This window comes from Macrobrachium nipponense, chromosome 20 (assembly GCF_015104395.2).
Source record: "Macrobrachium nipponense isolate FS-2020 chromosome 20, ASM1510439v2, whole genome shotgun sequence".
Taxonomy (NCBI): Eukaryota; Metazoa; Arthropoda; class Malacostraca; order Decapoda; family Palaemonidae; genus Macrobrachium; species Macrobrachium nipponense.
This window is the reverse complement of record NC_061089.1, coordinates 44,621,447-44,643,870: the sequence shown is the minus strand read 5'-3', so window position 1 is coordinate 44,643,870 and position 22,424 is coordinate 44,621,447. Positions and strand designations below refer to the sequence as shown.

Sequence of the window (22,424 nt, the reverse complement as noted above, 5' to 3'; positions counted from 1 at the left end):
TATAAAATTCTATTTTATCATAAAAATGTTTTTATATAAATAACTTAGCCAGTAATTACTTAACTAATTCCACAATGGAGGAGGTGGGATACATGGACATATTCTACTCCAAAACAATGAGTAATGTAATGAATTGGAATAGAAAGAGTCACAAGAGAGCCTGCAGTAGCAAACTGCCTCTGATTGTTGCTCAGCTTAACTTGTAGCAGTGTGGCAGTAAAGCCAGGATCCCTTCTACTTAAGTGGGAGCTTTGCAGCAAAGGAGTACAGTGGGGCCTCGGTAATCACGGGGGATGGGGACCACAACCACCCGCATTAAGCAAATATCCACGTTATCACACCCCTCAAAAAATGTCAAGGCTAGGTATATCCTAATTTTCTTCTATATAATACTTTGAGATAAGCTCCACAAAAACCTGTAAGTAAAGTGTTTTATGATGAGTTTAGAGAATACATATGTAAAATACATGGGTAGTTTGTAGAACGGTGGCTATTATATTGTGTACAATATTACGTGCATAAAAATGAGACTGTAGGTTTGGTGATGTCATAGTGATCTTTGTACGTATTCTTTTTTATATATATCTCGCGAATGAATATACATACGTATATGATAAAAATTAGTTAGTATTGTACTGATTACAGTACCATACTCTAATATTAATGTAATCACATCAAAATAAAGAAATCAATGCATACTGTAAACTTGCAAAGTGTATGTTTCTTTTAAAAATGCTTTCACCAAGGAATTATTCCTTGAATAGGCTTTTTTATGAAGATATGCCAATAATATATAAAATAAAAAATGGTTTTCTTACATTTGTGCTTCGTTGCCAATCACAAAGAACAATACTACGATAACCTACAACAATTGACATTTGTATGACTGCATTGTTCGGAGAAGTTATTTATTGCCAAAATTATAATGAATTTTTAATTAAACAATGTTATCCTCGATGTTATTACCACTACCAAAATTACACTGTCATTGAAATTTCTGTTTACCAAACAATAAACATTGCTATGAATGCAACCATATAACTGGAAGTTTACATTTTCTTCGCCTGCCACTCAGAGTTAAAGGTTGATTTCATAGATATGGAATTATTCCTTGAATAGGCTATTTATTATGAAGATATGCCAATAACATATAAGGTGAAAATGGTTTTATTACCTTCATTGTCAGTTCTTATAACGTGAATTTTTTTATGCATGTTGATGGTTGCCGCACCGCGGCCGAAGCTTAGCCTACCAATAAACATCATTACACAACACAGACAACTCAGTGATGCTGCGATTCATACCTGTGATATAGACTGAGAAGTGGTCCAAGGGAAAAGCCGTTGCTAACTGATCCTGCGACTGCTGATCCGAGACTAAGGGATGACCCACTGTATTCTGATTGCTAACAAAGCATCAGTGGAAGTCAAGTAGCTCAAGGAGTTATCCCATGGCTAGCAAAACTTTATAATGTGCCCTTGCCCTGGGCGCGGTACCACAATGAAAACAACCAGATACACCATAACCTGCGCTGAATTATAATCACACTGGTGGGTGCTCTAGGTACATTGTACCACCTTGGCTCCCTACAACTTGACACCTTACAACAAGGTGAAAAGATAGTAGGAAGATAGATATCTTCCTACCATCATAAGCTTCCTTCTGCAGTCTTATACCGGATAATCAAAAGGTACTGTCAAAAAATCTAACACTTTCCTGTCGAACAATTGTAGAATGGAGCTAAGGGACAAGAAGAGCCTGAGAGTTAAAGAGGAAAAAACTTTTTTGACATCTTTAGCTTTCAGTCAAAAATAAGGGAAATGCTCCCCTAAATCTGAAAGTACAGTGGTCCCCCTGTATTCGCGGGGGATGTGTACCTGACACCCCCTTGAATAGTTAGAACCCAGCGAATAGTTGAAACCTCAATAAAAATGCTTAAACCCTCCTATTTTGGTAGCTAAAACTCAATAAAAACCCACTAAAAATTTTTATACCTGTTTTTTTAAAGTTTTATCACAAAAAGTGCATTTTATGATGAAATTGATAAAAAAACCCCAGGAATTTGCGGATATTTCTCATAGAAAAATACCGTGAATAATGCGGGGAAACGTTCCGGAGAGAAACCCGCGAATCCGGAGAACGCGAATATGGGGGTCCACTGCATATCAGAAAATAAGTCCATTAGTACAAAGAACCAAACGTTCTAAACGGAAGATGAGATGAAATATAGCCATAACATCGAAGGTTATGGATGGCTTTTGAAGCGGATTCTTTTCAGGTAACACCTGAACATCTCAGCTGGCCAGAAAGAGCTCTATTCATCCTCAGATCTGGTGAGCATTGTTGGCTAGAACGAGCTGGCGCCAGGCTGTGGTTGGAGCCATAAGTTTTAGTTAGAGGACAACAAGAGCTCTTGCCATTACACAATAGAAAAGGATGGCAGCAAACTTCCATTTCCTTTCAAGTAATACCAGAACCCTCCAACTGTACAAGCAGCTCTCTACTCTTCCTCAAGGTTAGTGAGCATTTCTGAGCACTCAGAGCAGAGCTGGCCACCGTCTAACTACTAAACATTTGGGAGCTGGAAGACGTTCCTAGGAGTTTTGGTTAGAGCTGGTGTCCGGCTGTAACTGGCACCAGGTGAGCAGGAAGCTAGGCGAGGAAAAAACTTGTACTAATGGGTGCTCCAGGGCATTAAAGACCATCTTCTCTACCATTAAATTCTTGAGAGAGAGAGAGAGAGAGAGAGAGAGAGAGAGAGAGAGAGAGAGAGAGAGAGAGAGAGAGAGAGAGAGAGAGAGAGAGTGCATCCTCATTCTGGTAAAAAATATTCTCAGAGTAAACAAGCAAACCTTGTTATCAGTCCCTCGCAGCAAATCAGGAACCAAAATTGCCATAACTGCAACTCAGAACAGGGCAACGAGGGACATAACAATGGTTCGATGAATCTGAAAAAATCTAGTCCTTCCCCGACCACATCGAACGGTGTTAGAGCATAGAAGTACAAGTTGGAACAACCTTGTAAAATGGTGACCATTGACTGTTAGAAAGTCCCTTTAAGGTGGCAGACATCTAAGGTCAGCCTGCCCCATAGATAGCACATAACTCAAAAGAACAGGAATAAAGGTCCACTTCCAAGTACGAGTGGGTTTCTGTTTCTCCGCCAGAAATTCCTGTTAGACTAAAGAAAACTTGATCAACTGTTCACTGCGAAAACAAAAACTCTCTTTGCTTGCATGCGAGTGTTAAAGTAAAACTGTAATAACTATGATGATGTCTAAAGGAATACCTCAGTCTAGGATATTATGGCATATGTGAGAAGGTTCTGTTCTACCAGGGATACATCCTGGAAAATAACTCCTGATTCCCTGAGCATGCTCCCTTGACTAGAATGAGGAGTGAGAAGTAGTCTAAGCCTAGTCTCATGAGAGACTTCTTCTGGACTACTAAAATTCGGACAATTACCACCACAGGTCCGACTGAAAATTCAGGTCTTGGGGAAGAGACAGTGGAGCCCAGTTAAGATACCCTGTCCCTGCTGGTCTTGCCGACAGGTTATCGGTGGACTCGGTTAATGGTGATCTGGTTTTATGGAGATTGTCTAGCGCCGATTTTCACCGCCATAATGCACCGAGTTCTGGTTATTGGTGCCGATAATAGAGTTATGGCGCTGATACATACATAACAGAAGCACCATTCACTGGTTATCGGTTTGTGTGCTTATATTACAAAACTGTTCCGACTTTGTACAGAACTCAAAATCACAATTTTTGAAAGTAAATTGTATTTTTCCTAACTATACAAACCGGAGGTCCTTTACATAAGGAATTACTTTCAACGCTAGCTGGAACTAGGTCGTAAGATTCTATAACAAGGTAGGTAGTAACTGTTTGTCCGATAGTCGGGAGTCCCGCCCGATTGGACGTAAACATTCCATTTTGCTTTAGGCCCAAGAACAGATTGAGGGGTGGCACGAGGTGGGCATAAATATAAAGGACCTCAGGTTTGTATAGTTAGGAAAAATACAATTTACTTTCAAAAATCGTGATTTCTTCCTATTATGTTATACAAACCATCGGTCCTTTACATAAGGAAGACTCAGTGATTGGTGGGAGGAATCTGTCTTGTGAACAGCCTGGTGTTCGCCCAACCAAGGTTCCCTCCATAGTCGTAAGAGCAAGGGGGAGGGGGGGAAGCCTTGCCTCTGTCCAAATGATTGGAGTGAGATTACTGCAAGACCAATGGGCAGACCTCTGGACCAATTCATAAGAGGGAGGCATGTGTAACCTTTTATGAATAGCAAATAAGAACTTATAGTCGGAAGTAAGAGGCCAAATATATAGTATTGGGTTTGTCTCTTATTGCTGTCCACTTTCTCCCTTGTTAGGGAAGGGACGGATACATGCTTCTATCCCTCATGAAAGGAAAAGAATGGAGCTCAGTCACAGCTTACCTGCATCTTTTGCCCTCTCCAGCATGTCATGACTGACACTCTCTGCCTGAAGGAAGAGAGAAGAAGGAAGAAGGAAGAGTAGCCAGTCACACTCTCAATCACTCTCATTTCATACGGTTACCACAAGGATGAGATGCAACCTTGTCCCATTAGAGGAGCTGGGTAAGCTACACAACTTGTTGAGCAGCCACCAAGGGTCCCAAGTAAAAAGTGTCCAAGGACCTGTGGGCAATATCCCGGAGTTAGAAGGAAGTGAAGGAGGTGAAGGTAGTCTGGTTGGACCACACCCCTGCCTTCAGCACCTGTGACACCCGACAAGTTCTTGCGGAATGCAAGGGTAGGTAGGACCAATACCTCTAACTTCGTGGGCGCTCGGACGAAAGGTACTGGTGTCGAAACTCCTTTCAGAGTCGTACGCTTTCCTAATTACCTCATGATGCTAGAAAGAAATAATGTTCTTGGACACTTCTTTCTTAGTTACCCCGGTGCTAATGGAGGGGCATCGACAATCAGGCCTGAGATGGCGAGCTCTCTTCAGATAAGCCGTAGCACTCGAACAGGACAAAGTAACATCTCTTCCACATCGTTACCAATAAAGTCCTCTAGGGATGGGATCGTAAAGGACTCAAATCTATCGTCAGGGACCGAAGGAATCTGAATCTTCGCTCCGAAATCCGGGACAAAATCAAGCATAACCGATCCCCATCCCCTAAAGTGTTTAACATTATAAGAGAGACCATGAAGTTCCCCTACTCTCTTCACCAATGCCAGGGCCAGCAGAAAGACGGTCTTGAGGGTCAGATACCTGTCTGGCAACTCCCGGAGAGGCTTGTAGGGTCTACGAGTTAAACTCCTTAACCCTTAAACGCCGAAGGGGTATATTAAAAATCGTCTTACGTGTGCCGGGGGGGTCTCGGAGTGAGCGCCGAAGCGGAAAAAATATTTTTTTGAAAAAATCACAGCGCGCTTAGTTTTCAAGATTAAGAGTTCATTTTTGGCTCCTTTTTTGTCATTGCCTGAAGTTTAGTATGCAACCATCAGAAATGAAAAAAAATTATTATTATCATATATAAATAATGCGATATATGATAGCGCAAAAACAAAATTTCATATACAGTGGTCCCCCCGTATTCGCGGGGGATGCGTACCAGACCCCCCCGTGAATAGTTAGAACCCGCGAATGTTTAGAACCCCTATAAAAATGCTAAAAACAGCCTATTTTGTTAGTTAAAACTCAAGAAAAACCACTAAAAATTTTCATACTTGGGTTTTTTTAATAGTTTTATCACAAAAAGTGCATTTTAAGATGAAATTGATAAAAAAAACCAGGAATTTATGGATATTTCTCATAGAAAAATACAGCAAATGTGCGAATTTTCCGCGAATAATGCAGGGAAACGTTCCCGAGAGAAATCCGCGAATGTGTGAGTCCGCGAATCCGGAGAACGCGAATACGGGGGGTCCACTGTATAATTGTATTCAAATCGCGCTATGTGCAAAACGATTAAAGGTAACGAGTTAATTTTTTTTCGTTGTAATGTACACTAAATTGCAATCATTTTGGTATATAACACATTGTAAAACAATAAAAGCAACACAGAGAAAATATTATCACAAAATGATGCATGAACTCGTAACGCGCGGACGTAAACAAATATTTTTTTCAAAAATTCACCATAAATGTAAATATTGTCCTAGAGACTTCCAATTTGTTTCAAAATGAAGACAAATAATTGAATATTACTATACTGTAAGAGTATTTGTAAGAGTATTAGCTTACAATTGCAGTTTTCGACCATATCTGACGAGTAAAAGTTGACCGAATGTCAAATTTTTTTATACGTATATTTTTTTTATATGCAATTATTTCGGAAATTAGAAAAGCTACAACCTTCAAAAATTTTTATTTTACTGTACATAAAATTGCGCACATTTTCATATATAAAACTCTATGAAATGCCTAATATGAAATGGAGCAAATATTCCAAGAATGCTACGTACGCATTTCGGAGATTTGCGGCGGAGAATCCGTGCGCTGAGGGAAGGAAAGATTTTTTTAAAAATTCACCATAAATCTAAATATTGTGCTAGAGACTTCGAATTTATTTCAAGATGAAGATAAATGACAGAATATCACTAGACTGTAAGAGTTTTAGCTTACAATTGCGTTTTTCGACCATTTTGGTAGAGTCAAAGTTGACCGAAAGTGGTTTTTTTTTTCTATTTATCGTGATTTATATGCAAATATTTCGAAAATGAGAAAAGCTACAACCTTCAATTATTTTAGGTTGTATTCTACATGAAATTGCGCACATTTTCATATATAAAACTTTATGTAACAGCTAATTTAAAATGGTGCAAACATTACCACAATTGCACATATGATTTTTTTCGGAAGAGTTACCCGCGGACGTAAGGAAAATTTTATTTTTTTCATAAATTCACCATAAATCGAAATATTGTGCTAGAGACTTCGAATTTGTTGCAAAATGAAGGTAAATGATTGAATATTACTAAAATATAAGAGTTTGATCTTACCATTGCGTTTTTTGACCATTTCGGTAGAGTCAAAGTTGACCGAAGGTTGAAAATTTGTCACTTATCATTTTTGATATGAAAATATTTCAAAACTGATAAAAGCTACAACCATGGGTTGTTTTTAGTTGTATTGTGCATGAAATTGCGCACATTTTCATATGTAAAACTTTATGTAACGGCTAATTTAAAATGGTGCAAACATTACCACAATCGCAAGTATGAATTTTTTCGGTGCAAACATTACCACAATCGCACGTATGAATTTTTTCGGAAGAGTTACCGCGCGGACGTAAGGAAAAAGTTTTTTTTTCATAAATTCACCATAAATCGAAATATTGTGCTAGAGACTTCCAATTTGTTGCAAAATGAAGGTAAATGATTGAATATTACTAAAATATAAGTGTTTTAGCTTACAATTGCGTTTTTCGACCATTTCAGTAGAGTCAAAGTTGATCGGAGGTTGAAATTTTGGCACTTATCGTTATTTATATGAAAATATCTCAAAACTGATAAAAGCTACAATCATGACTATTTTTTGGTTGTATTCTACATAAAAATGCGCACATTTTCATATATAATACTCCATGTAACGGCTAATTAAAATGGTACAAAAATTATGCCAAAGTGACGAAAAAATTTCCGAGATGTGTCACCGATACTTTTTAGTGCGGCAAGAAAGAAATTCGCGCTTGCGCACCTGCATAACGATTGTAAACAAAACAACACCTTGACCCGTGAACTCCCAGCATCCCCCAAGGCGTGTGATTCAAGAGTTTTCGGCTGATAGGCCTATAAGTATTTTTCCGCGAATTTCTAAAAAAACTTTTGTATGTCGACGTAAAATACGTCCAGTCGGTACCTGAGAGACAAAAAATGTCGACGTAAAATACGTCCACTCGGCGTTTAAGGGTTAAGAGATGACTCGCGTCCCACTCAGTGGGCCTGAGTTCCCTGGGTGGGAAAGACCTCTTGAAGCTCCTCATAAGGAGGGATATTTCCAAGGAAGAGGAAATATCCACTCCCTGCAGCTTTAGGACTGAAGCCAATGCAGCTCTATATCCTTTAACTGCAGAAACAGAGAAAAGCTTTTCTCGGCGAAGAAATACTAGGAAATCCGCTACCACTTTCCCTGGTATACTGCTGCAAAGGACTGTCTGAGGTGTCCTGCCATCTCTGTTGCTGTCTGGTGAGAAAAGCCTCTCGCTCGCAAGAGATGGTGGATAACCGCCAGCCGTGAAGACAGAACGTACTGCCTGGTGGTACAGTTTCATGTGCGGTTAGCACAGCAGCTTGTGCCATGGAGGAATCTCTTGTGGTGCCTCCGAGAGAGGAGCCAGCAGGTCCAGATACCAAACGGCCTGAGGCCATATGGGAGCCACCAGAATCATCTGAAGATTGCTGGTGACCAGCACCCTGCTGATCACCTTGCGAATCAGACAGCATGGGGGAAAGGCGTACACTTTGAGGCTGTCCCATGGGTGTTGGAACGCGTCCTCTGCAGCTATCCATAGGTCCAGCATGACGGAAAAGAAAACCGGGAGTTTTCTGTTGTGCTGGGTGGCGAACACATCCACCACTGGACCATGTCTGGGTGTAGAGACCATTCTGTCCCAATCACCTGATTCTGGCGGCTGAGCTTGTCTGCCACTACCTTTCTCTTGCCTGGAATGTACCTGGCTGACAGCTCTACCAAGGAAGCTGCTGCCCACTCATGCACCTGCACTGTCAACTGATGCAATGGGAGGGACACTAGGCCCCCGTTTGTTGATGTACCGAGGTGTTGTCGCTCATCGACACCACGGAGTGTACCATCACACGTTCCCGGAATTCTTGGAGCGCCAGAAATGCTGCCTTGAGTTCCAGAACGTTGATATGAAGGTACTCGTCGCGTTGATTCCACACACCTGAAACCAGCAACTCCTCCAGGTGTGCACCCCAACCCTCGGTCGATGCATCCGAGAACAGAAGCATCACCGGAGGGGGAGTATGCAACTGCATTCCTATCAAGAGGTTTCCATCATCCAGCCACCAGGCTAAATCCTCCATCACTTCCTCCATAAGAGGAACAAGGAAGGATTGCAGATCCTGAGCCTGTGACCAACACTCTTTCAGTCTCCACTGCAGAGACCGCAGGTGAAGACGCCCGTGAAGGACTAAATTCTCTGTTGATGACAGGTGACCGATCACGACCTGCCAAAGCTGAGCTGGCTGTTCCTGTCGTGACAGAAACCGTCTACCTGCCTCCCTGACCTGCTGATCTGCAAGTCTTCGGGGAAAACTCGTGCTGCTACCATATCGATCAGCATGTCCAGGTGCTTTATCCTCTGCATGGGCTCGAGATCCGACTTCTTGAAATTTATCACGATCCCTAGATCATGACAAAAGTCGAGGAGGCGATCCCTGTCTTGTAGCAACTGCGAGCAAGAGCTCGCCAGGACCAACCAATCATCAAGATACCTCAAGAGACGTACCCTGACTGAGTGGGCCCAAGCCGACACCAGAGAGAACACTCGTGTGAACACCTGAGGGGGAGTCGAGAGTCCGAAACAAAGTGCCCTGAATTTGAACAACGTCCCGTCGAGGATAAAGCGTAGGTAGTTCCTGGAGGACCGATGGATGGGTATTTGAAAATACACATCCCTCAGGTCTACCAAAAGCATGAAATCATTCTCCCTAATAGAATCGAGCACAGAACGTGCCTTTTCCATCGTGAACTGAGTCTGGCGAACGAATTGGTTCAGAGGAGAAAGATCTATCACCAGTCTCCAGGCCCCCCTAGACTTCTCCACCAGGAAAAGCTGGCTGTAGAATCCTGGTAACGGTTCTCGCACGATTTCTACAGCTCCCTTCCTCGACATTGATGCTCCCTTGCTCAACATCGATGCTCAACATCGAGTGCTACGTCCCTGGCAGAACCAGGAATGTATGTTTGGTGACGGACCTGATGAGAAGTGAGGCGTGGCCTCGACTCGAAGGGGAGAAGGTATCCCTCCCGAAGGATATCTACTACCCAAGTCTCAGCTCCGTAGCACTGCCATGTTGCCCAATGGCTCACCAGGCACCCCTCCACGTTCAGCAGCAGGTGAAGGGGAACACTGTCCCTAGCGTTTCCCCTTCTCCCCCATTCACTTACCCCACTTCCCATGAGAGAAGGGCTGAGAGGCGGGGCTGACGCTCACCTCTCGAAGCGAAGGAGGAAGGCTGGGTCTTTCCCCATGCCCCCTTTGATGATACAGAAGTCTTGAGGGAGGAGGAAGAGCTAGCTTGGCTCCGGGGCCTAGCTGCAGTTGAACGAGACAGCCCAGACGTCTTCGTGACTGCCTGGTGTACCAAACGGTCGCTGTCCTCAGCTCTCTGTTTCTCCACCGCAGCATCCACCATCTCTCTAGGGAAGAGAGAGGAAGAACCCAGCAACAGTCCATTCCTTACACCCAATGCTAAATCCAGACCAGTCGACCTGGCTACCCGATTCAAGACAACATCCCTCCTCCTAAGTACCAGGTTGGCCCACAGGTTAGCAGTCTGGTGGGCCAGGTAGAAAATAGCCCTACCTGCAGACTGACAAAGTCTCCCGACTGCAGACTGACAAAGTCTCCCGAAAGCAGTGTCCTCTCCGGGGAGTTACTGGTCCCGAAGAAGCTGCAACTCTGGATACTGTGAGGAACCACAGATCCAACCAGGAGACAGCCTGGAGGGCTGCCATAGCAGTAGACTCCAAGGCTGTTGCCTCTTGCTGCATGAACCATAGGTTCTCGGACAGCATGTGTTGCGGAGGCAAGCCCGGAGTTAGACAAGCTAACTCAGGACCCGGTTTGTTTGGCAAAGGGTTCGCAGAAGGCACATAGAAGCGCCACTGAAGATGCAGAGGAGGGGGAAGCAACTTGTCTGACCTGATGGCCCTAAGCGAAGCTTCTTGTCCTGAGACGAGTGTTTTCACCTGGTCCAGCACACCATCAGGCAAGGAGGGCAATGGGACCCCTACGAAAGCTCTGGGTTCCTTCTTCGGTCCTAAGAAAGACTAGCCACGATGGATGATCAGAGGGGGCAACCATTGATCCTTCCCTGAGGTCATTGTGCTGACGAATTAGCGCGATGACCTCTGCAAATGACCTCTGTATCTCTGGAGTGACCGCGTCCTGAGGCGACAGACTGTCAGGTCCATCCAGGCCGAGTCCCTCCCAAGACACTCTTCCTTCAGCAGGAAGAACCTTGCCAGCCCCACTGTGATCTCCTCTGACTACTTGAGCATACCACCTCTCGGGTCCTAGGCTGATCCGGGCACATATGCTCTCGTGCACTCCTCATGGTACCCCCTAGTCGCCTCGCTCCTCCCGGTGTATCCTGAGGAAGTTGAAGGGACAGATGAGGCAGATCTGACGCTACCGCTCTGTCTACCGGCAGAACTGGTGGATGGAGAGGGCTGCAGGCAATCACCAAACCGTGGTGATGACTGGTTGGCAGGTCTAGACAAGTGGTCTCCCTGAGGAGAAGCGCTGGTCTGAGGACGGTAGCATTGATCTCTCAAGTCAGGTGTTATCAAAGGTCGGGTGGCGGGTAACGTCCACCAAAATGATGAGAATGGGCATTGTCCTCTCGACGCATGACAGTCCCAGAAGCAGCCAAAGCTGTTCCCGGGGACTGCGGGGACCTCCTCCCAGTCTCGCCTTGTGTAAGGTCCCACGGGACCATCACGTCAACCCTGGGAACCGGACGGTCGTTATGGGAATGATCAGCAGTTAGGCAAAAGTCACCTGGGTGACTCCCACCATCCTTCCACACCGTGCTGGAGTCCTGGCGGTGAGCTTACTCAGTGCCACAGACCCTAGCTGTACGGTCACCCACTGGTGACCGTACACTCAGAGAAACTCACTCGCGAGTACCCAAGATGGTTCCTGGTCCAGAGGCGGAACCTCTAGATCTGGGAGCAAAAGTACTGGCAACAGCTAGTACCTTTGCGGTCCCCCCTTTGCTCTTCCCAGGGGAGGGCGAGGTGCTTCCCATTCCTGAAGGAATGGAAGGACCAGCGCAAGGCCCACCTGTTTCACTGGGACAATGAGACAGGCCCTTAGAAGTCCCTCAACAAGACTTCTTGGGGGGGGGGGGGGGAGGAGGGGAGGAGACCACCTTCTTCTTTGGCCAAGCAGCTATAGAAGGAGAAGTGGAAGAGGCTGCAGATGACGACGACAAAGATGAAGAAGATGATGACGACATCTTCCTCTTCTTCTTAAACTTCTTCTTCACCAGCTTCTTCAGGATGGCAGAAAATCCCCCACCCAGGACGGGGCTGCAGCGGCTACTGAAGCAGTAGGCTCCTGCACGGCCTGAGTAGGAGGAACTGACGCTGCAGCAGCACTCCCACAGGCAGGGACAGGGGCGACTGGCATGGCAACAGAGACAGGAGGGAAGTCCAACAGCAAACTTTTAAGGCACTCGAAGTCTGAAGGGGGAGCGAGGATGGCATAACCTGGAGGAGGAGGTGCAAGATATTCCACCCTCAATGGGGTGACCGATGTAACATGCTGGGTGTAAACCAGATGTGGTAGTGCCGCATACCCAGGCGTTGATACAGTCATTTCATCCTCGACTTGGCTCTATGGGTCACTGGGGCTGCTGCGTGATGACTCAGCAGTCTCTGCAGAGACGGAGTGCTAGGTAAATTCAGCATCAGCCATACCTGCCGCAGGTTCCCACCCGCGGAGTCAGACAGGTTAATGGGGGGAGTTCCTGTTTGCCCAGAGGGGGAAGGATCCCCACTGAGTGAACAGAAGTTCCAGAGTACAACTCCAAGTCGGCATGCTTCCCTCCCTCTTCTGTGAGACAGGGAAAGACGACGACATATCAGTCACCGATGGAGTACAGGGAGAACTCTCTGACGACACCTTGGCAGACTTATGCGGCTTCTTCCTTCCCTTGTATCTCTCCCACTGCTCTTCCAACCAAGAGATACAAGTATCACATGTCCAATTTATTGCATTCATGCCCTCGGCATCTCGCACAAAGGGTGAGAGGGTCAACATCCATACTGGAGCAAAAAAAGCTCCACATTTCCTGCCCCCTACTCCGGGGCATAATTGCCGCGTAGATGAGGGGCGAGAGGGCTTATCTGACTCGTGGGTTTGCATAATGAGCATACAAACACACAAATATCCACAACAATCACAATTATATATATTATATATATATATATATATATATATAGATATATATATATATATATTATATATATCTATATATATATATATATATATATAATATATCAGAATGGCAGATCTCACGACAGGAGCGGGCAGAGAAAGAACGTCTGCACAAGATGGTGGTCATATGCAAAGTAGAATGTTTACATCCAGTCGGGCGGGACTCCCGACTATCGGACAAGCAGTTGCTACCTAACTTCCTTGTTATAGAATCTTATGACCAAGTTCCAGCTGGCGCTGAAAGTAATTCCTTATGTAAAGGACCGATGGTTTGTATAACGTGTAGAAACAAATAGCAAGTTCTCTGCGAGGAAAAGTGTAAGAAGAGGTACAATCAATCCTTTACCAACAATAGAAGCACACAGGGTACCATTATACTGGCATATCACAAATCCTATCAAATGCTATTGAGGATTGCAGATACAAATATCAATGCTAAAATTATACGTATATCCGGTGGTTTACACCATATTAACTTTTAGTACGCTACATGGACATAGCAATTAACATTTACTGACCATAACTGAAGGACACCAAGTACCAACATAGTACATACACATCTCAATTACTACCACACATTATTGAGACGTGCAGATATCCATTTCATTATCGAAAAATTGATCCGTAAGCAAATACACTGGTATTAATTTATTACAGTATTCAGACAAGCAACACTGAACTTTTACTGACTAGTTAAAGTACCAGAGTACCATTATACAAATATATCTCAATTCGTATCAAATATTATTGAGACTTGTAGATATACATTTCAATACCGAAAATACTGGTTTGGCAGAGAATGCAAAAATGATATTGTTATAATACAATAAAGTTTCATACATACTTACCTGGCAGATATATACATAGCGACGACGGAGTCTTAGCTGTGTATATATCTGACAGGTAAGTTGATTGTATGAAATCTAAGTTTTTATGCTAATCAGTAAACTAGGTAATGAAACCAAAATTTAAGTTTGTATGTATGCTATTCAGAAAATTGAAGTTGGCCTTTACCAACTAAGTTTGCTCACATTTATCAGATATCAATTTGAGACTCTCAGATATGTGTTCACTACCAAAGAAAATTGGTCTAGTAGCGTGCGCAAAAGTACGTTATTATTATATTCGGATAAGGCGATGAATGGAATGTGCAATGTTTACATTATCATGTTAATTACTCGTAATATGTCTCCAACGCAAATGTTAGTTTGGCAACAAATAAAATGTGTAATATTTAATTATGTTACTTACTCATAACATGTCTTAAATGCAAGTATCTGTTTGGCAACTAATGCAGTGTTTACATTATGATGTTAATTACTCGAAACATGTCTTGAACATAAGTATCAGTTCGTCAACTCATGCAACATTTACATTATTACGCTACTTACTCGTAACATGTCTCAAACGTAAGTATTAGTTTGGCAATAAATGCAATCTTACATTAATGCGTCAACATTGAAGGGTGGTAGCATGGTAAATAATGCTACCGGTAGTTACCAATATGATTGTGAATTTGCTCCTGTATCAAAATATGAAAAACTAGAATCAGGTCCATTAAAAACAAACAATAATATACTAATCTGAAGGCCGAGCGCTTGAAGGTTACCAGAAATCAGCAATAATCCTTTACCAAAATCCGGTCCCCCCACCGGCGAAATGACAATTCTTCTAAGACAATTTGTATTTTTCATAGCTAGAAACCTGAGGTCTTAACAATAGGATAATTTCTAGTGCCTAGCTGGATCCAGTTAAAAAGCAGATGAAAGCAAGGAATCTTGTGATATCTGGCAACGCATGCATAGCTCGGGTTGGGAGTGGTCAAGGACAACGCCACTACGCTAATCTTTCCAAACTCAGGATGACTTGACATACAGAGGGGCGGCTAGAGGCGGGCAGTAAAACGTTAAGACCTCAGGTTTGTAGCTATGAAAAATACAAATTGTCTTAGAAAATGTGTCATTTGTTCATACGCGAACAAACCTTCGGTCTTATCAATAGGATAGACTCATACTTGGAGGGAGTTATAAGACATCCTAAACCGGTTGGGGGCCTACCCACCAGTCCAGCTCCCAAAAGAAATGCTTCTTGGAGAGGGACTGAAGCCCGTTGAGAAGCTAGATAAATTGATATCTAATCACTCAGAACCTGAGTAACATACAATGATATATGGGATAACCATTGTATGGGAACCAAAGAGAAACTTAGACTGTCCAATAACGAACCAAGATACCAGGGTTTGTATTACTACCAACTCCTCCTTGCCAAGGAGTGGAGCATATGCTACTAAATAGCGGGTAAGATATTTGTATATTGCACGACCACACTATCAGTATGACTACCTTACTCACCTGTATCAGACCAGTCCAGTGAATGACGTGTCTATTCCTTAAACCACCCAAAGGAAGAAGAAAAGGTAAAAGAGAAAGAAGGAGACCAGCCAGCTCACACATTCTCTCATCCACACAATCATCTTAGGTTGGGCAGCCACCACAGGACCCAGGAAAAATGTGTCCGCAGATCTGTGGGCAACATCCTTAAGATAAAAGGAGGTGAATGTGGACTGGCATAACCATGTACCAGCACTCAGCACTCTATGTACAGCCAAGTTCTTTTTGAAAGCCAGAGAGGGACCAATACCTCTAACGTCATGCACTCTAGTCTGCACAGACGTGGTGGTGGAATCATCAAGCGTCGAGTATGCCTGTCTGATGGCTTCCCATACACAAAAAGAGATGGTATTCTTAGACATCTCTTTCTTTGTATGGCCTGTGCTGACAAAAAGTCTGCGGCAGTCTGGTCTAAGGTGCCGAGTCCTTTAAGATAGCAAAGCAGGTCCCGGACAGGGCACAACAAAAGCTCTTGAGCATCACCACCCACAAAGTCAGTCAGTGATGGAATAGAAAACGAAGTAAACCTGTCATCATGCACCGAGGGATTTTGGGTCTTGGCCATGAATTCTGGGACAAATTTGAAGGACATCAACCCCCAACCCCTGGTGTGCTTCACCTCATAGCTCAGACTGTGGAGCTCTCCTACCCTCTTGGAAGATGCCAAAGTCAAAAGGAAAACTGTCTTGAGCGTCAGGTTCCTGTCAGATGAGCGACGCAAGGGCTCATATGGACTCTTAGTGAAGCTCCTAAGAACCAAGGAAACATCCCATGTTGGAGGCTTGAGCTCTCTAGGAGAACTCGACTGCTCAAACGCCTTAACTAGCAGGGAAAGTTCCCAGGAAGAGATGTTGATACCCTTAAGGTGTAACACCAAACTCAGGGCTGCCTAGTAGCCTCTAATAGCAGAAACAGACAAACGTTTCTAGTCTCTGAGGAAGGTTAAAAAGTCTGCTATTTGCTGAATAGAGGTTGCGAGTGGAGAAAAACCCTGTTTACGACACCAATCACTGCGGAGGTCAACTTTCTAAGACTGCTGGACATTGCCCAGCTGTTCTCTGAGAAAAGCCTCTTGCTTGGAGGAGATACTTGATAGCCTCCAGCCATGAAGAGACAGAGATTCTACTGACTGGTGGAACCTTTCCACATGGGGCTGACACAGGAGATGTCGCCAAGGGGGAATCTCCCTTGGAACCTCTGACAACAACGACAGAAGATCTGGAAACCATTCTGCCTGAGGCCACAGAGGGGCTACCAAAGTCATCCTGAGACCCTGTGAACTCAATCAGCCTGTTCAGAACCTGACGGATCAAACACGGAGGGAAGGCATACACCTCCAGGTTGTCCCAGGGATGTTGGAAAGTGTCCTCTGCCAATGCTAAAGGATCTGGAACCACTGAACAGAACACCTCCAGCTTCATGTTGAAGCGTGTCGCAAAAAGTTCCAGCATGGGTCTTCCCCAAATCTGGAAAAGCTTGTCTGCCACCACTTGATGAAGGGACCACTCTGTGCCTAGGATCTGATCCCAGCGACTGAGCTTGTCTGCAACCACATTCCTTTTCCCGGGATATACCTGGCTGAGAGCTCTACCGAATTGCTGACCGCCCACTGGTGAAGCTTGACGGTCAAGGCGTGAAGTTGACATGAAACCAGGCCTCCCTGTTTGTTCACATGGGCTACCACCGTGGTGTTGTCCGACATGAGAACGACAGAATGACCCTCTACCTTCCCCCGAAACTCCTTCAGACCCAGGAAAGCCGCCTTCAACTCAAAGACGATATGTTGCTGCTTGTCCTCCAAACTCCAAACGCCTGAAGCGATGAGGCCGCCTAAATGAGTGCCCCAACCTGCGAGGGAGGCGTCCGAGAACAGAAGGAAGTTCGGTGGAAGAGAACGCAGAGGGACACCCTTCAACAGATTCTGGTCGTCCAACCACCAACGAAGGCCTTCTCTTACTTCCAGACAGAGGAACCATAAACAGGGGAGAGTTCCCCGCTGGAGACCAGAATTCTCCCAGTCTCCATTGCAGAGACTGAAGATGAACACTCCCATGAGGGACCAGCTTCTCCAGGGAAGACAACACTCCCAGAAGAACCTGCCACTGATGAGCTGACTGATGTGACTCTGACAGGAAGTTGCGCGCTACCGTCCGCAACTTCTCCAATCTCTGATCCGATGGGAAAACTTTTGCCACCGTTGTATCGATGACCATGCCCAGGTAGAGAATCCTTTGAGTGGGTACGAGGTTCGACTTTTCCTGGTTGACTAATATGCCCAGTTCCAAACAGAACTGAAATAGACGATCCCTGTCCTACAGTAGCTTCTCCCTGGAAACTGCCAAGACTAACCAATCATCGAGGTACCTCAGCAAGCGGATCCCCTGAGCAAGGGCCCAACTTGACACACACACACACACACACACACACACACACACACACACACACACACCCGAGATTCGAGGCAGAGGACAAAGCATCTCCTGCAGAACACACACCACTAACACTGCCCGAAACCACAGCACTTTCGGGAACACGTCCGCGTTGTTCCTCCCTCGAAGGCGAAGGAAGGGCAAAGTCCTTAGCGTTCCAATGCTTGATACTCCGACGGGGCGTAGAGGGGGAAGAGGGAGAGGAATACAGCACTAGTTTCTTATGCGCACTCTTCTCAAGAGGCAGGGACGAAGCAACACGTTTCCTAACAGTCCCCCCAACCGATAAGGCAGCCAACTTCACATCCAATACAGAGTCCAACCTCTGAAGCACTGCCTGGCATATGACCTCAGACTGATGTGCCAGAGAAGGCTCCGATGACAAGGAAGGGAGATGTAGCGAACTGGGAGGCAGTCATGACGTAATGGCTGAGAAAGGCGGATCAGAGGAGATGACTGGGAGAGACGTCATCGATGTGAGTGACGTCACAAGCGGCGATGACGTCACGGCTTTCCCTCGGTGCAAGGGGGAAAGAAACACCACTGTCGAAGGAATACAAAAAGACGGACCCCGTGACGTCATCAACAGGGCTGATGCCAGTGTCACTCCGGCTCGAAGCGGCGGCAGACACTGGTGGAGCAATACAAGATGGCCGACTGCTGCTACCCACGAAGACGAGGCCGGGAGGAGGGGGAATGGCCTGGCCAGACCATGAAGGGGGGTGCGAACCTCCACAAAATGCGCTAGCAACCCCTCCAAGGACGGGGTACCCCCTAGCCCGAGCGTCTTCCAAATCGCCGCCATTTTGGACGCTTCTGACTCTGAAAGAGAAGAGATTGATGAAAAAGCCTCAACCTTCTCGGGAACCAAATAAACTCCCAAGGAAGAAGGGGCTACATTAGCCTGGTGGCCTACCGATACTTCCATCGACGAATCAATGGAAGAAAAGGAAGGAGACGCAGGGACAACGCTACTATGAGGGTTGACTACTGCAGGAGATGAGACATCGCGAATAGGTGCAAAACCTTCCCAAGTAGGAAGAGTTGAAACCCTCCAATGTTCTCTCTTGCCATAAAATGACTTCCACTGCTCCTTAGGCCATGCCCGGCATTCTTTGCAAGGATTCGTAATTGTACAAAAATTAGAACAACACCTACTGCATGTGATGTGAGGGTCGGTCGCTGCCGAAGCCAAAAAACGAGAACAAGGAAAACCTGGAACTCCGGGGCACATACGCTGGCACCGAGAAGGAGCAGAAGAAGCCATAATATCAGCCAAACACACATTAAACAGAAACGAAACGGGCGATGAACCGGGAAAAGGCCAAGAGAGGTTAACACAACTCTCACCCAGGCGGTCAAAGAAAGACTGGCGTAGCAGCGTCGTCCTTGACCACTCCTAACCCGAGTTACACATGCATTGCCAGATATCACAAGATTCCTTGCTTTCATCTGCTTTTTAACCGGATCCAGCTAGGTGCTAGAAATTATCCAATTGTTAAGACCGAAGGTTTGTTCGCGTATGAACAATTTAAGAACACAGTTGCCATCAACAATTAGTGTTACCAAACATTGGCAGAAACAGAATGAAGTGGCCTGCTAGTAGTTCTTGGTATTCCCATTGGTGGCCAGGACCGGTCATCTGCACTAAATCTGTGAAGTGCCGAAGTGCCACCCTCAAAATTTTTATTTTCAAGCTGCCGAGGCAAGAAATTGTTAGCTATGTAATTACTGGGTAAGGTACTTATGTAAATTGAGATCATTTACAGACATCAGTACATATCATAACTAAAAATATGTTGATAAAAGTCCATTCCAATAATCAACTGCAGATGTATGAAAATAACTGACAGGTTTTGAAATCTGAAAAGAATATTTGGCGCTTAATCAGACGTTTATAAAAAGGATGCTTAAGTATGTACTTAAATGTGATCATGAGGAAGAGCTTGAGAAATTAAAACTAATAAAAGTAATAGCAGTGAGTTGAGTTATTTTGAAAAATATGTAACCAAGGTCAGTCATTTCAAATAACAATTGAGCTTTAATTTTATCGAAAAACGCATTCAAATGTTCTACTGTCAAATACCATATCAAAATAGTAAATTATTCTTGCAATAGACCCCATCAAATATACTTTGGTTAATATGTGAAGTTAGGCTTTTCAGGAATATCTGACTAGGACAATTAATTTGACTATTTAAACTCACATGGCTTCACTAATACTCTTCATCCACTTCTCTTTAGCATCATTGTCTTTGGTGATGATGGTGTAGGCTGCCTTGTTCTCTCCCAGAACTAGGTAAAAGCTATTCTGCTTGTTTTTTGTGATTCCACCGCCACTGGTGACATTGTTGTCGACCTTACAGCAGTCCAGGCTTACCCAGTCCTTGAAGACGTATTTTTCATCCTAGAAATGGAAAATAAATGTATAACCACAATATTTGGTATTGATACTGAAATTGTTATTGGTTTTTAATTAAAAAAAATCAAATCACTGACAAATATTGTTTGTTACCAACATTTAATCCAAATATTAGCAGCTATGATCTAACATTGATAATGTGCTACTTTGATAAACAATGCACAGAAGAGAAAGATAAGATTCACAGAGTGACTTTTAGTTATTACTAACCAAGCGTTCTGATTTTAACATAAAAATTAGAGTTCCTAATACATGTATCAAATTCTTATTGCTAAGCAAATTAAAACTTCAACAATTGTTTTATATCACATAAAAATTACAAAGTAATATTCCTACAGCAATTTAACCCCATCTGAAACATTTGTTCTAAAAAATTCAATTAAGAAACTGCAACAGAAAATAACACAGCATATGCAAAAACCTCATGCATTGTTATTGTGTATACAAAAACATGTATCACTAACACATTACAAAATAATCTTTGCTAAATGTAAATGGAATCTCCTCTGCTACTTATAACTTGACTAGAAAATAGGTGAAAATGTGGTCCAATAACAGAAAAAAAGAATTTGAAGATTTAATGAAGTTGGCAATGTCGTGTGTCAACTCTTGCAGGTAAGCAGGCACAGAGTTAAGATGATGGATATAAAGTTCTATACTATATCTGTGCTTAGTTACTTATCCTTACCATAAATTTATCATTAATGTCAAGAATTTTCAAGGGACAAAATAAAATTCAACAGGTAACTATAGCTACATGAAATATACTCTATATCATCTAAACATTTTTCAAGTCTTAACATGACTGATGATAATCCAAAAATGACAAATTTTTAAATACTTTGAATTTTTCCTAACATACATATTAGAGGTCTTTACATATGAGATTAATATTCAGCGAGCTGGAATTCCAGCTGTTGAACTTTTAGCAAGGTGGTTATGGTAGGGGCGGAAGTACTGCCCACCTAGTCGGAGTGCACTCAAATTTATAGGCAGCTCGAAGCTAACGAATGAGTCGTTGGCACTGGGTTGAAAGACTAGTTTTACATAGGCAACATAGATGTCATACTGTCATTGGTGCTACAGGACCATAGAAGGAGAATGATCCACCACACTGATCACCTTCAAAACATGTAGAATATGTAGGCAGATCAGAACAGAGCCAACTTAGGAAGCTGAGAAAAGAAGGACAGTGATCAAGCTTCTTCAGAGGTTGAACGAATTCTGGAAGTCCAGGCAAATACATCCATCTTGCTTGTGATGTCTAGCTGGCCACTGTAATGAATGTAATTAATTCTGCCCGCTCGTGTACTTGCACTGCCATAGAGTAGATGAAAGGACACTAGACCGTTTTGGTGACTATGGCACTACTGTGGTGTTGCTGCTATCACACTGAGGAATGTTTATCTTGGATCCTGTGACTCATGAAAGACTAACAAGAACTATGTTTAAGTTCCAAGAATGGAAGTGTAGGAGCTTGCTACCCGGTCAATGTTCTGAAGAATGAAAATTCTCTGGAGGAGGTTAGTGTAACTATGGTACTACCTTGGTGTTATTGCTATTAAAGGATTGCCTATTTGGACACTGTGATTCCTGAAACTGTCTTGAGAGCCACACAATATTCTCTCCTAAAGTTGTGGATCAACTGGTAGTTGCAGAAGCAGAATTAGCTACTTCTTACATCTCCCACTCCTCACAGGAGGAGTGTAACTGCATCAAGTCAAAAGAAAAGAAATGGAGCTCCTAGACACCACTTCTTGACTGACTAGGAACCAAGAACAAGTTGTTGGAACTTAGTTTGGAGGTGTTGTTGATAGCTATATCTGTTCAGATCATAAACTAAGGTAGTCACCTATACGTGTTTGTTATTCCTCTCTACCCTTGCTAGAAAGAGGAAGGATTTGCCACTGAAAGGTATATTCATGTAGAATATAAAATACTATAAAAGTAAAGTTACTTCACTCACCTATATCCGACAAGTTCCAGTGTATGATGGAG

The 22,424-nt window shown here is 43.8% G+C and overlaps 1 protein-coding gene across 7 annotated transcripts in view; it reads right to left on the bottom strand.

Moving 5' to 3' along the window:
* The window catches only part of LOC135225301 (protein vav-like), a 208,022-nt gene that overhangs the window by 70,492 nt on the left and 115,106 nt on the right, over nucleotides 1–22,424 (bottom strand). For all 7 annotated transcript variants that reach the window (XM_064264671.1, XM_064264641.1, XM_064264634.1 and 4 more), the window contains one exon: nucleotides 20,212–20,411. In XM_064264671.1, the coding sequence (XP_064120741.1) occupies nucleotides 20,212–20,411 (200 nt within the window). The remainder of the gene's footprint in view (nucleotides 1–20,211; nucleotides 20,412–22,424) is intronic.